Source organism: Melopsittacus undulatus, chromosome 7, assembly GCF_012275295.1.
Source record: "Melopsittacus undulatus isolate bMelUnd1 chromosome 7, bMelUnd1.mat.Z, whole genome shotgun sequence".
In the NCBI taxonomy this organism is placed as follows: Eukaryota; Metazoa; Chordata; class Aves; order Psittaciformes; family Psittaculidae; genus Melopsittacus; species Melopsittacus undulatus.
Genome location: NC_047533.1, coordinates 16,536,724 through 16,552,760, shown reverse-complemented (window position 1 = coordinate 16,552,760; position 16,037 = coordinate 16,536,724). Strand labels below are relative to the sequence as shown.

Sequence of the window (16,037 nt, the reverse complement as noted above, 5' to 3'; positions counted from 1 at the left end):
GTCGGTGGAGAATATAAATGTTGAATTCTGATTTTTCATTATATTTGAATGCTGGCTTTAAATGCTGTCTCTAATGAGATCAAGTTAGTGCAGTGCTTACAATGGGAATTTGCTGATCCTTGTAATCATTTCAAAGATGACTACAAGAGTTAGGAATCTAACTATGAAAACTTGGTATCTTCATGAGTCTGATTATTCTCGATTGCGCACTTAAAACTGCTTCTATATTAATCTGACAACAGACAAAACTTTTCTTAACTTTACTTTCATTACCAGAAATTTTCTTAAAACTGGGAGGGAAAATGTTGTGAACTCTTTACACATCTATATTAGTATGGCATTAATATTCCCCTGTTGTTGCTTATCTGTCTTGTCGTAGTGCATACCAGTAGGGATAAGGCTACAATGTGAATCATTTTCCTATTACTGTGGAAGACATCAGTCTTCGATCTAGTAACAAAAACAACTGGTTTTTAGCAAGTCTCTTGGGCTTTCTCTTTCTCAAAGTAGCACATTTTATACTGCTAGTAGGGAAGAAATTTAAAATATTAGATTACATAAAATGCAAAAGAGACTTAGTGTAACAGTCTTAAATCTGTTGATTTTTGAGAAATCCTTTTCAATAGCTGTGTCTTACCTCTTTTCACGAAGGCTTTTCATCAGAGTAAGTTTCACCTGTGATGCAGAGTAAGCAGATAGAAATGTTCATAACTATAATTGCCAGATGAGAAGTTACTTTTTCACAGCAATAAAACAAAGGTAGAAAATTAATAGAAGATGCAGGACCAATATTGAAATTAATGACTCTACTCAGTAAGTGAGCTGTTTTTAATGCAGAAGTATAAAAGCAAATAAGGTAGACTTGATACACAGTTGGCCACACATACACAATAAATCCTGACTCATTAAATGAACTTAATGGTCTCTGCCTCATTCCCCTTAATGCAACATCAGCAGCTCTAATACTACAGCCTAATACTCAATCTTGTTTTACACTCTGGAATTTCATTTGCCTAATCCAATTATGTAGTCTTTCTTTCCTTTGTCTTGTTCTCCCATCATGTGATCTCGTGTGAGGTGTATAAAGCTTGGGTGCTTTTGGGGTTTAAACTGTCATCATTTGCATCTTGCCTTAGAGTATGCTGTTCCTCTGGTTCTTTTGAGGGTTCTGAGCTAAAGATTTATACTTCTGCTTGTTTGAGTCACAGAACTCTACTCTGAAGTCTTTTATTTCCTTTACCTGCAAGGTAATTTCACTAGTTTAGTGTCATGTTCCAGTATGCCTTTGTGGGGATTTATATATCCAGTTTTAAACATAAATGGTTTATTTTTTTCATCATTCGGTATTGTTTTATTATCTTTTTATTTCCAAAAAAAACTGAGAAACCCATACTCATGCTTTCCTGTTTGTCCTCAGTCCTGAGGAAATGGTTAATTTATTCAGCTTTGAAGAAAGAACTGGTAATAACTGCATAAATACAGACAGGCTTCTATCTTTCTGCTTAAGCTGTTCTCTAGAAGTGAAACCAGGTTTGCCAGGCCTGCCTAGCACTTCTGAAAATATGAAAAGTACATATCCTTTTTCAAATCCTTTTTTTCTGTTAGGAATTTACAGCTTAAAGCAGAGCTTCAGTTGGTGTTAGAAAAGCATAGAGATCAATTGAATTTGTAATTTTGTAAATGAAGTGTTGATGCAGTCTGACCATCACAAAGCAGTTCATTATACTGAAACAATTCCACATTTTGGTGTAGAACTCTGTGAAAATATTCCTGTTCAAGAAAGATGCTTTAATTTATAGAGGCATGTGTACTGTGCCTGAGTTTGCATTCCTCTGTTGTTTACATGCTAAAGCTAGTGGTGTTTTTCTTTCACCAAATTTTTGTAAAGCTAAAATTTGTTACACTAGAATCTCCAGTTAGTTCATAGAATCACAGAATGGTTTGGGTTAGAAGGGACCTTAATGATCATCTAGTTCCAACCATCCTGTCATGAGCAGGGACACCTCACACTAGACCAGGTTGCTCAAAGCCCCATCCAGCCTGGCCTTGAACACTGCCAGTGATGGTGTAGCCACAGCTTCTCGGGACAACCTGTTCCAGTGCCTCACCACCCTCATAGTAAAGTATTTATTCCAAATGTCTCAGCTGAATCTCTGTCAGCTTAAAGCCATTCCCCCCTGTCACTACATGCCCTTGTAAAAACCTTCTCCCTAGCTTTCTTGTAGGCCCTTTAGGTACTGGAAGACTGTTACAAAGTCACCCCTGAGACTTCTCCAGGCTGAACAAGCCCAAAGTTACATTCAAAACAACTGAGTAAGTTACATTCAAGAAGTGCAGGTTCTGGTTCCAGAAACGAGAGTAAGGTTTAAAATGGTGTGAGATGACTGGGCTGTTGTTTGAATGTATTTTTGGGTAGAGTTTCTTTCCCTAATTCTTCTTTCACTCCAGCAAATGGAAGTTGTAGTAAGTCATTTGATGATTCTTCAGATGTCATTTGATGACTTCTTCAGATTTTTCAAGCCTAATATAATCACAGAACCACAGAATCCCAAGGGTTGAAAGGGACCTCGAAAGATCATCTAGTCCAACCCCCCTGCAAGAGCAGGGTAACCTAGAGTACATCACACAGGAACTTGTCCAGGTGGGCCTTGAATATCTCCAACGTAGGAGACTCCACAGCCCCCCTGGGCAACCTGTTCCAGTGCTCTGTCACTCCTAAAGAAGTTCTTCCTGATGTTAAAGTGGAACCTCCTATGCCTGTTACACCCATTGCCCCTTGTCCTGTCACTACTTATTCACTGTTTATCCTTTTCCTAGCAGTGTCCTAATGGTTTGCTGTAATTACACATTTTTGCCTTAAAGATACTGTTTAAACAATAGAAATGTTTGTATTATTCCAAAGTATTTTAGGAGAAAGTCTAAACATCTATTCACAGGGTGTTACAGAGTGGTGCTGAAACTTAGTAACTTATCTGAAACTGTGATTCAAATGTAAGTAAACGTTTAGTAGATGTTATTTTTCATTTTTATGTTCTTTCTTCCTTATATTCATGTTGTAACTGGATATTAATTTGATTCAAAGAAGATTTTTGCCATATTCTAAGAACAGCATTTTCTTATCATAAGGTGTTTCCTATTGTCAATATGAAAAAAGAAAGACTCTATACACTTTCAAATGGCCTTGAGTCTTGAGGGTTTCCCAACACACTCTTTCTAAAAGCTGTTGACAGCCTTCAGGTTCTAATTTAGCCAGGTATTTTTGCAACAATCAACAATTAATTCGATGATGTAACTGAATGGAAATTGTTCTATATGGGACGCCCAAGATTTTAAGAGCAACATTCTGCATTCAAATGCCACTGCAACATCACAGCTTGACAGTTCTGCCCTTCATGGTCTTTGAGATGGTGTCATGCTTTGTACTTCAATGTGATATAAAACACGATGGTCTTCTTGGGTGTGTAATCTGGTAAAGAAAATTTATGGAAACCTCATTAAAAAAGTTTACTTCCTAGTGATTTAAAGTATGCTATTAGATATTTTAAAATAAATGAGAAGAAAAGATTTGGAAACCAAAATTTGTTGTTGTTGGGTTTGATATTTTTTATTCTTTTAACAAATACAAGTATATAGAAATATATGATTTATACACCTGTAACTATATATATGTATGTACAGGGATATGTACTGAGAACATTTCTAATGCACCATTTGAAGAGAAAACCACTTCTTTGAAGCAAATATAACCTTGACTGAGGTCCCAATTGAGATGTTAATTGGAATTTTTTAATTACTTTGATGCTTGTAAGGAGTTTTTTTAATGGTGCCGTATAAAAATCTAGAAAAGAAAACAGATATTATTTCACTACTGATCAAATAAAATATTGAACTTTTTATAACTGGGCAATAACTCAAATGTGCTCCATGCATTTTTATCAGGTTCCTAACCAGGTTATGACTCAAAACACTGTTTTGAGTGGTTGCAGTGTACCTTGATAAAATAATGCTGTTCTTGAGACACATTTCTCTCCTTCTCCTTACAATTCATAAGGTACCATCTTGAATTACTTCAGTTTGCATATCTCCTCCGTTATTTCTTTTCGCTCCTTATTGGATTGCCAGCTTTCGGCTGACTAACTTTTCTCATCTAAATGCTCACTTGTAATTTTTTTTCTCCATGTGTGATTTTTGTCAATGGTATTTTCTATATTACTCGCTTTAGTAAGTCAGACTGACTGTGTTCTCCCTGCAGCTTTCTGCCTTCTTTCCTCTCTCACAGGAGCATGGAAAGTGTGCACGCTTTTTCAGGGAGGCTGATGAAGGAGCCCAAGCAGGATGCCTGACCACTCATAACAGTTCAGCTCCCATCATGCCACACCATTGGCATTGATTGTCTGCTAGTGTTGTCAATCCCACTGCTTCATGTATGTCGTGATACTTTTATTTTTACACCAACACACATGTGCTTGTGCTTCATCTGTGACCCACTATAGCTGCTTGTGTGTCCTGGGCTCAGCAGTAGCAGTCATTTTTCTCCTTCTTAGTAGCTGGTGCGGTGCTGTGTTTTTGACTTTCAGCCTGGGAATAGCGCTGATAACACCAGTGTTTTTAGTTACTGCTCAGAAATGTTTAGTCTGACCAAGGACTTTGTGCATCTCATGCTCTGCCAGGGAGGATGGGAAACCGGGAGGAAACAAAGACAGGACACTTGACCCAAACTAGCCAAAGAGGTATTCCATACCACAGCACATCATGCCCAGTATATAAATTGGAGGCAGTTACCCAGAAGGGCTAGATCACTGCTCAGGTCAGGCTAGGTATGTCAGCAGGTGATGAGCAGTTGTATTCTCTTCCCTTGTTAGGGAACCCTAACCCTAACAATGATAAGGATTCCCTTATCATTATTATTATTGGTGATAGCAGCAGTGGTTTGTGTTATACCTTAGTTACTGGACTGTTCTTATCTCAACCCATGGGAGTTACATTCTTTTGATTCTCATCCCTCTGGGAGCCGGGGGAGGAAAAGAGGGGAAAGGGAGTGAGTGAGCGGCTGCGTGGGTCTGGGTTGCTGACTGGGCTTAAAACCACAACACTACATCTTAGTGAAAGAACTATCGAATCTGCATTGGTACTGTGCCGTGGTCCTGCTGAACTGCTATTTATTTCACACCATAGCTTTTATTCCTTGATTTTATTTGGAACCAGGTCTGAAACACTGTTCAGACCATCCAGACTAATACCCTTCAGTTGTTCCATGTTCATCTGCATCCTCTCTTCACCCTTTGCTCTCCTTTGATTGATTTTCAGATCATGCATCAGCTTTTTTCCAGGCAGCATGTTTGTGAGTGTCAAAGCATGCTCTCAGGAGCATGGGAGAATGTGTACAGCCCGGTTTCATTCCCTGTTTTGTTTTGTGCTGCATCTTTTTCATTGTGTACTTCTGCGGCTCTATACTATCTCTTAGACCTGGTGAGAGATTTATAGTAAGAGTGAGAAGTCTGTCAGACTTCCTTTCATAGATTTCTTTCACTGATGTGCCACAAGTGCCCAGCAAATTCCTACTAGCCTCTTTCAGTTATCTTTCTCATATATTTCATATGTATTTCTTATCTATTTCCTTTCTTCTTCCCACACTTTTTTTTTCTCCCTCAAACCAGGAAAACATTTCTGACTTAGTGCTGAAGACCAAAAGCAACTTTTTCACCATCATTTCAGTCTGGGACTACGGCTGGTTCTGACTTCTTACTTTGTCTTTTTGTCTACATTCAGTTCCCCCCATGTCTTGGTTCTCCTTGTGTACTGTTCTGTTTGTCTCAGTAGTCCAGCTGTGTTAAACCCAGCTCTTAGGTCTAATTTTTAAAAGCCTCATGCATATTGCTTATCTCCCCAGCTTGCTTTGATCTACTTGAGCACGTCATCTATTTCCAGGGCATTTCTTTCTCTCTCTTGAATTCCCAAATCAGATTCCATCCACTCAGCTGAAAAAAAAACCCTACTTCTTATTGCAAGAATCCATTTGATAAACAGAAATGACAGTAAAAAATTTCTTTGTAGATTTCTTTGTAGATTTTTTGTTGTTGCATTTGAGCGTTGTGGGAAAGACAAGTTAAATTTTAGAGATAATAAATCTGTGTGTGCTTGGTTTACATTCATTTCAGTGGTCCTTGCATTATTGAGTCAGCCTCTGTTGGAAAGGGTGCTGTGGGGTTTAACCTGATCTGTTCCACTGTTTCTTTTTTGGGAAATGTTTAAGTGCTTTGTACAGAGACAAATCTTTTTATGCTTCTGAAGTTTTACTGTTCCTACTCAGCATTTTTTTAAACCTTTCTGTAAAAGCCTTAGATCAGTGTTATCTCACTGATGATCTTAAGCTTTCCAAGCTACCAGTTTGCACCTCACTGGTGGCAGTCTGCAGAATCTTTGTCAGACAGGAAGGTAAAAACCAGTTTGTCCTAACCCTCAGCTAGGTGGGAAGGAAAAGAGTTTATGAAGTAAGTGTTGCAAAAGATTTAGAGAAACATTAACCCTGCAGTGACAGTTCCATAGTCATTTTACAGCCTACAAATACAACATTCGATGGTAATCTCTTTAATGGGAAATGCTGAGGAGTTGCCTAACAGATAAGACACATTTATCCCTATTCCTGTTTCTTCTGCGTGGCCTTGACACATGGTAGGCAGAGATTAACTAGCTAGCCAGGTTTTTCTCAACTTTGTTGTTTTCATACAATGGGTGTCAAATTCCTGGTTTTCCTGAAAAATGCAGTGCCAAACTGCATGGAAAATAAGCTTAAAGAATACTTGTATGTGTGTGTATGCTTGGCAGCCATCACCTTATACAGTATTGCTGTCACATCCTCCTATTAATTAGTCAGCACTTCTGTTATCATGACAGTGATTTGGGTTAAACTAAAGAAAGAAACACAAAATTTACCAAATACTTCTGTTTGAACAGTGTATCTGGAAGTATGGAAAAGAACAGGGTTTTCTTCAGCTCTTGGAAGACTGGGAAGGCCCCTTGCTGATTGCTTTAGTAGAAGGTCGAATTCAAAGACCCATCTCTTGAATTCCTTTTGCTTTAATGATAGGAGGAAATTTTTGTGGAGAGAGATGATCCTTTTCGGTTGTAGCAGGCCTGGAGACTTACACACAGGGTTGTGTGCTCAGCCAGGGAAGACTAGATGGGACTTCAGAGTCCATTGGCATGATTTGAATTTGCCTGCTGTGATTTATTAGAATAACAAATAGGTAATTGCCTTTGTCTCCAATACTATTGGAGGATAGTAAATGCAGAGATGACTGGGTAGTGGTGACTTGGGAACTGAGTAGCAACACATGAAAAATAAACCCTGGAGTCATCTGTGACAGTTTTCTAGGCACATAGGTTTTATGTTCAGCAGCATCCAAAGAAAGGCAAGAGCAGAGTGTCCTGTCACTGTACACAACCTCCATGTGTCCACATTCTCAGTGTGGTACCTGGTGCCTCCCACCGCATCACTCATTCAAATATACTCACAGAGCAATCATATAGAGCATGCAACAGACTGCAGGATCACACACCTGAGCTCTCTGAGATACATGGTTTTTAATTTGCAGTTGTTTCAGATCAAAAAGGTATAGTCTTATTTCCATTTTTATATACTTTATAAGAAGAGACAATAATTATCAAGATCAGTTATTGTACACTCCGAAATAGGAAATCTTTTACATATGTTGCCAGCACTTTAAGAGTAGTTGAAGAAAAGCATGAGTTTTCAAGGAATGTCACTAGTTTATCATACAAATAATCTGAAAAAATAAAGACTCTTTTCTTCCTTTTCACTAGACTGTTAGCACAGTTGACCTGTCTTAAAATTCACTAATGAAAGCAGAACTATTGAATATTCCGTGGCTGGAATTCATGTTCCGTGTTACAGGAGCATCAGTAGCTGGAATCCACCAATCACATGCACAGAAGCTGATGAACAGAGTCAATCCCAACTGAATAAAACCGAAGCAGATGATAATTGCTGGAATAGTAAACAGATGGCTTCAGAATGGCAAAATCTAACCTTTTTAGAGACTGTTATATAAATCAGTAATTGCCTGTTGTTGGGGGAGATAAAGGGACCTCCATCCTCTTACTGGTGCAAGTGTTGGTAGCAGAGAACTCCAGAAGGCTGTAGAGCAGAGGTGTATCACAGCCTCATTCCAGGCTCTGCTGGAGCAGGCTCCTTGGCTTCTGTAACCTGCAGGTCTTCCTGACAGGGGGGCTGCAGTGTGCAGCTTTTGTAAGCAGAGTGGAATAAAATTTAGAGTAGAATCTGCTGATGGATCTGGCTGGAGAAATTCAGCTGCTTCTATTTAATGCTATGCTTAAATTATATTTTCAGCTTTTTTTAAAAAAAAATATAAATACACCATTTTCATGCCTTGTTACGTCAACAGCTAGGAAATAAATCACTACAGGTAAAAGAGTGAAAAGCGAGATGAAAGACTAGGTTCTTCTTGGTTAACAACTATATTAATGCAGATCTCAGACCTATTGTTTTCCGCTTTTATTGTGATAAAAATAAATTTTCTTAAAATACTTGAGCTTTTTAAGTTGCTGTTACCTATACTGGGGAACTGATGAAAACATTAATTTAACATTTCTCTGTTCTTGTTTTTATGCGTGCTCTTAAAATGCCAGACTCCTGAGTTTCCTAGAGCTCTTGTGTGAGAGGTAAATGACTGCACAACTACCAGCATATCAGTTCTGCTTCTGCAGACTCAGTCATGCCTTTTACACCTGGTACGCAAGCCTGTACAAAACCTAAAATATAAAGAGTAGGACAATCCCTGAGAGAACCAACTACGCAAAGTGCTGCTTAGGGGTATCACGGCACTCTGTGTTTGCAGTCCAAGCAAAGGGGAAGGAATTATGGTCACAATTCCACCAAGCCTTCGTATACAGTTACAGCTAGCAGTGCTGTTTGGAAAATGGGCCACACCAACAGTACAGTTCCTGGTTTGTGTATGGAAGTAACATGCCAAATCATTTGAGAAGCCCGAGCCTTTAGCTTTTTCTTTCCACCACTTGCCTGCTGTTAAACAAGGTTTATGTATCTACTACTTTAAAGACAGTAGAAATGCTGTTCTTTAAAGCATGTTATAGGTAGGTACTAATGCAGAGTTTGTAGTTTCTTGATTCCTGAGGCATTTCTGTTCTTTGAAATAACAGCCACCACCAAAAACACCCTGAACAAACCCAAAACAAACAAAAACCAACCCGCAAAACACCAGCAACAAACAAATCCCCAAACGTAACAACATTTCAGCCTTCATTTAACTGTAGATTGTTTCTGTTCAGAGTGTAAGTTTTGCTACCTGGCCATGCCTGGAAAGCACATAATCAGTAGGGGCGAGGCAGGCTGCAGGACTGCAGCAGTCAGCATTAGCACCATCTCAAGCACACACTTAATCCCAAGGCCATAAGAAAAAGCTTTGACTTTCTGCACAGTGGTGAAGGCAACGGTTCAAGTCTGAAGAAGCTGTAAATTCAAAAAAGTAACCTTGCTGACTAAAGTTTTCCTTGTCACCTACACTTGCACTCTGTGTCTCCTATGGGAAGGGACAGGTCAGAGCAACAAGAGCATTTGCAGACCAGAAAGAATGAAGGAAAACAGCACAAAGCAAAAACATGGTGAGAGAGGCAGAAGAGTAAGCACACTAGGAAATGCTGGGCATGGAGGCAGTAATTTAGAAATGCCCATTTCACCACCCTGTCAGAAAGGTGCATGATCGTCCAGAGAGCTTGCATTAAAATGTGAAAGAATGGAAACTGCATTTCAGATGCTCTGTGAAATGTAACAATGACTTTACCTGTTACACAGGCTGTCTTTCCTACTCGCCATGACATTGGAAAAAGTATAATCAAAGTCAATGCATAGTATTCAAGTAACACAAGCTAGGTATTTTAGGTTATAGTCTTATGATTACTGAATGTCCCAGCTAGACCCATGGGCACACTACTAATACTTCAGCAGATTCAGTCCTTGATACTTTGCACCTAAACATCCTGTGATAGACCTGGTTTCCTGAAATGCTACAAGAGCCACTGAGAGATTCTTGCTGCTTAAACATGCCTTTGAGAGGAGAAACTGTGCAGACAGGTTATAGCACAATCATTACTTTCTGCCCTTAATTACAACACATACAACTTGATTTTTAGAATCTCAGTAAGTAGAAATACTTCCAACTTTGTATCATTCATCCACTTCTTGAAATCTTTGAAAAGATTTGTGAGAAACAATGAATTGCACAATAGGACACAGATCACTGCAGGAAGGAGGCAGGGAAAGAGAAAAATAGCAGGGATGGAGAAAAGACAATGACAGTGCTTTATATGTTAAGGAAAAAAACTTATGGTGAGGATGGTGAAACACTGAATCAGGTTGCCCAGATAGGTGGTAGATGCCCCATCCCTGGAAGTGTTCAAGGCCAAGTTGGATAGGGCTGTGAGCAACCCAGTGGAGTGGAAGGTGTTCCTATTTATGGCAGGGGGTATGAACTAGGTGACTGTTAAGGTCCCTTCCAACCCAAACCATTCTATGATGCTATTCTGTGATTCTATGTGCACAATGAGAGTGTGATGCGGTCCACGCAGCATCATCTGTTCAGTGATTCCCACAAAGGGCTGGGTTGCTTTCTCTTCTTCCGTTTCTTAGATTTCAAATAAAATAAACGCTGTCAATATAGAAACTCTTTCATGGCTGTACTATTAACAGTGTCAGCAAAATCACCCAGCCTCAAGTTCTTGCCTAGTTCCTGCTCTATGGTTTTACAGTAGTCAGCTGGACACAGCTTAAGGGCCAGTCCATTCCCATGCAGGGGAACACCACCAGCAGGACTGTGAGCCTGGGACAGGCTCTGCCAACCACCAGGACTATGCCATTTCAATAGAAACAAGCCCCATCTACTTTGACAACATGGAGAGCACAGCACAGTCAGGTTCCCTCTTGGTGTTTCTGAACCCTAGTGCAGTAGAACAGCAGAAAAAACCCACAGAATACACAGGCTGCCACCACCTTATCTTGCCTCTTACCAGTTTGCTTGTTTGCAGGGGAAGAAGAAAATGTACTAAACTTTGTCTCATTTTTCCCCCCTCTCCCACCCCCACTTCTTTTCTCACAGCACACTACAAGTGAAAGTCTCGGAGCCGCAGAATTCAATAGACATGAACACAGAAACTGAACATTTGAAGTCCATAAAGACGTGCCTTAATCAGCCCACTGAGTGGAATCTGAGTTTTTCAGCAGCATCTCTCTCCAGCTGTAAAGTTTTTAACCAAAATCTCAAAACTGATGAGAACAAATAGATCACAGCTGTTCTTGCACTATTATTTTATACATTGTTCCTGGGTTTTTTTTCTGCTGAATAATAAGCATTCATTACATTGATCTTGAAATGATCTTGTGTGATTTGGCTTTCTATTACTACTAGCATTATTCATTTTGATGTTCTTTTTCTTTTTTCTAAATATAAAGTTTCACATCTGACCATCATAAAATTCTTGCAGTACAAATTTATATCAGAATCAGATGTTCCCCGTTAATAGTATTGTGATTTTTCTATGTTCTTTAATTATTATTTCCCAAGTTTATTTTTGTGCACGAAAGTTAATATATTATGTAACTTGTGGCATAGGTCACCATGTAAAGATTTATGGTAATAACAACTCAAACCGAATCTGTAACAGGTGGAGACCGACTACCTCGAAGCAAAGCAGTGAAAAGGTAAATTACGTGAGGAGATCTCCTTCACCAACAGAGTGAAATGTGCCAAACACCCAGGTTGTTTCTGCAGTATGCTTTCATCTTCATCATCCATCTTGAGAACGTCTGTGTGACAGTGTGTCATGAGCATAATGTCTAAAAGAATGGGCTGAGCCTGCAGAAGCTCTTGAACGATTGTAATTCAACAAATCTGTATCTGCACTTTCTGAGGTTTCTGCTAAATGGTCTTTCTCCTCCCTTTGTTTCTATGAATTTATGCCTGCCACCAATTAAAATTGATGTAAATGCTTTTCCTATTTCATTTTTTCTGTGTACTTTGGAAATTCAATGTAAACATCAACATTTTGAACTCTACTCAAAGAAGTAGTGAATGGTTGTAGCCAACTACATTGTAGACATTCTGTGCTTAGATCAGCTTTGGCAAGGTTCATGTACTTCATCAAAACATTATTAATAGAGCTATAAAAGTGTTAGAATAAAACCATATGATATATTTCTCTTTTCTGGAGTCATACGTTCAATAGCTAGAGTAGAGGATTCTTAATTCAGCTTCTTAATAAGTGGTCTCTCCTGTCCTTGCCAAGAACTAATTTTCCAGAAGGCAATTTCCTTGGAAGACACTGTGTTTTATACAACAAAAGGTTTTAAGGATTTCACTTAAAATAATCATCTTTCTTAAAGTGAAGATGCAGTTCGTCTTTACAGAAGTTTGTTGGTTTGCAGGTGCTCTCCAGTAACTGAAATAAAAAGGTTGTTGTGAATTCTGGTGAGTCTCACAAGATCCCAAAAGGACACTGAGTCACTGAAGTGTCAGTGCAGAACTTGGTTAAAGAATAAACATGCATCATCACACCACATTGTCTAAAGGGTCTTTATGTATCTCAGCTATTTAATGTATTTGGATTCTCTGAGGCAAGAAAGCCAAAAAAAATTGAACTTACTGGGGGAGAGGCACTGGAGTTGACTTCAGTGAGCCCCACCTGAGGACCAGGGGGACCCTTAAGAGGGATAAATAAATGGTCTCACAAGCTGTGCTGAGCAGTCCAGCCAGTCTCTTGTTTGTGTGCCTGAAGCAGGATATGTCACAAGGGTTTTTTCAGGGAAAAAAAGACCAAGTAAATACTGGAACCTTTTCTGTTAATTACAGACATGTCTCACACCCAAGCAGCTGCCTGATTTTGTTAGCTTAACAATTGTGATCCCTTCCTGTGTGTCATACTGAGTTTCAGTTGGGTGATGAATCCAAAAGGTTTCAGGAGACAGATCCAGGCATAACCCTAACTCAGTAACCACTGCTTTGAGTCAGACAAATAAGAAAACTAGAAAAAGGTGTGTTTGGTGCAGCACTTGCCCTTCTTGAGATAGTTATCAGCTAAAGGAGACCATTACCAACAGAAAGTCTTTTCATCTGTAATCTGGACAGACAAGCAAGCAAAAGCAATCACAAAACTGGTTTTAAGAAACAAAAACTAATGTAGAAATAACCATGGGATCATTTTGACAACAAAGGACCACTGCTGGTTTATCATTTAATATGGTATCAAACCTAGGTCTAGTGTGGCTCATGTTGAACACCCTATTGTGTTTAGCCAGAAGAAGGAGAGAGGATGCACAGTAATTGCTTCAGAGCAACAAACTGGCTAGTTTTAACTCATTCAGAATATTCTGGGGATTAAGCTTTTATTCCTCAACTAAGCAGCCAGGAAGTTAGGGTACTTTCATCCCATAGAATTAAAGTCACTAAAAACCAGCAAAAAATTTTAGTATGCATTATTCTTTTTAACTAAGTCAAGACTTTTTCACTGCAGCTTGTAAGATATACCCAGACTTGGCTTCCCATCACCTTTGGGTGTACCCTACTACTACTATAAGCAACTTTTGAGAAAGTCAGCTGCATACCTTTAAACATTGATTATTGCTGATGATCAGCTTTGAAAAATACAACACACATCCAAGGATCCTACTCTGCAGTTACACAGACATTCTTCCACAAAAGTTAAGTAATTTTGACAGAACACACCTAAATTGCCACTACAGGGACTGCAGTGCTAGGACAAGGGGTAACAACAGGGTAAAACTTAAACAGGGGAAGTATACATGGGATATAAGGAAGAAGTTCTTTACTGCAAGGGTGGTGAGGCACTGGAGTGGGTTACCCAGGGTAGTTGTGAATGCTCCATCCCTGGCAGTGTTCAAGGCTGGGTTGGACAAAGCCTTGGGTGATATGGTTTAGTGTGAGGTGTCCCTGCCCATGGCAGGGGGGTTGGAACTTGATGACCTTAAGGTCCTTTCCAACCCTAACTATTCTATGATTCTATGAATTTTCTATTGCACAGAAAACCCTCTGCTGGGCAGAGGAAGAGCCCAGAAGGGCTGGAAATTACATGCCAGTTGCTGGCCAACTTTTTAGTCTGAAAAAGGATCACAGGGTAATTCAGGCATAGAAAGACTGAGGCCAACGGTTATACAGCCTGCACAAGGGCAGGCCAGCTGTGGCGTCAGAGCACGTTGTGCAGGACCAGCTGAACAAGCCCAGCTCCCATAACCTCTCCCCACAGGGCTCACAGGGCCCCAGGAGCAGCACAGGGGCCTCCACTGAACTCTCTCCAGTTTGCCAGGGTCAATGTCTGTCTTCTGTCAATACACTCCAGTGAAGCGATACTCACAGCAGAGACATACAGAGATTGAGAGGTGACTTCAATGTGAAACTTCATATTTTTCATTACAGCATTCCTAAGAGATGCCAAATACAGTGACTGCATGTGGGGCAAGACACAACAGAACAGCAAGGTGACAAAACTGGAAGGCATTCCCAGAGAAGACTACAAAGTTTTCATTGCTCCTGCTTTCCCTAGGAACTCATTTTAGCCAAAACTAAGAGTGATACACTTTCAACAACTGCTGCTGGTCCAGTGGCAGAAGAGGAAACCACTCATGAGAGTAAGGGTGAAAAAAAACTTGTAATTGAAATTATTTAAAACCATACAAAATTAAAAATAAACTAAACTTTAAAGCACAGGGTAAGCTCTGATAATCAACTGATGCAAAATAAAATCCATACTTCACTCTGCTAAACTGGGTTCAGGCAGTATTCAAGGGGACAGAGGCTGTCTGATCTGATGCGGCTGCAGAAACACAAACTCCCCCTGTAACACAAGTGGAGGCTTGAAGAAAAGGAGTATCAAAAGAGGGAGCTCAGGACTTCAAAATTCTGTTTAAAGTGATGAATAAAAATAATTCACCACAGTTACATAAGCTTCTGAATAGCAAATATCAGCAGAAAAGTGTGCAATGGCATTTTGTGGTTTAACAGGTTTCCAACAAAAACTGAATTGGAGGAAAGCAACACAATCCTGTCTGTTTTCTACGTGCAAGCTTGAAAATAGCCTTAGTTGGTGCAATGCACTTTGGGAATGCTACTTTTCACTTGTGTCCCTAAGCTATTCTTGAGAGTTACCAAAGTCCCTTTACAATGTATTTAGATATTTTATATGCAAGTTCCTTAGGAAGTCTCATTGGGCACCAGCAGCAGAGATGCATGTGTCAAGCAGTTGCCCTGTTTTTACCAGCTACCTTGAAAATTATTGATATTGTAACAAACAGGATTGACTGTTTCCAAACTAAAAGACTAGCATTTCCAGAGTGAACCTGCACAGCCACCAGTGACTACTATGAGCAGTTTAAACTAAATCCCCTATTGTCTCTGTGAAACTCATTCCTAGCTAAGTCATTAGAAAAAGGGTTGTGAACTTGAAAGCTACAAAGAAATCCCAGTTGCCACTTCAAAAGACAGTACACCGGCCTCAGAAAGTATTTCATTTTTTGCCCCTTCTGTATTTAAGTATTCCCGGATCTTACTTTATACCACAAATATTTTTATGCTTTCCTATAAGCACAGGACTGATTTTATATAACAAGGTCAAGAGCAGTAGCAGACTTCCAGGCTTAGCTTTGTGAAATCAGTAACCCAGATTCACCATTTTGCCATTTTTTCAAGACAGGGGACACATACCTGCAGGAAGCAGAACTCACAGTTCAGATCAATTCTGTTTTACATGAACATGAGCAATAAAACCTGGTCCATGGGTGCGCAGGCTGAAATTTGAAGAAAGTAGGTTCAGTTAAAGGTTGGTACATTCAAAGTTGCTGCCATCACAAGCAACTAATCCAGGTCAGGCATTCTCTCTGAATAACGTTAAATATCAAAACAGCTTTAACTACTGACTACTTACCAGCAGCAGCAATTTTTATTTACAGAGAAAGAGTATTTTTCTCTATAAAG

At 39.5% G+C, this 16,037-nt stretch overlaps 1 protein-coding gene across 2 annotated transcripts in view; it reads left to right on the top strand.

Moving 5' to 3' along the window:
- The window catches only part of LCORL (ligand dependent nuclear receptor corepressor like), an 82,962-nt gene extending 70,352 nt beyond the window's left edge, over positions 1–12,610 (top strand). Inside the window, exon 7 of one of the 2 annotated variants that reach the window (XM_034064604.1) lies at positions 11,154–12,610. In XM_034064604.1, the coding sequence (XP_033920495.1) occupies positions 11,154–11,337 (184 nt within the window). In that variant the 3' untranslated portion in view covers positions 11,338–12,610. The remainder of the gene's footprint in view (positions 1–11,153) is intronic. The other variant, XM_034064605.1, reaches the window with a different exon arrangement.
- The last annotated feature ends 3,427 nt before the right edge of the window (positions 12,611–16,037 follow it).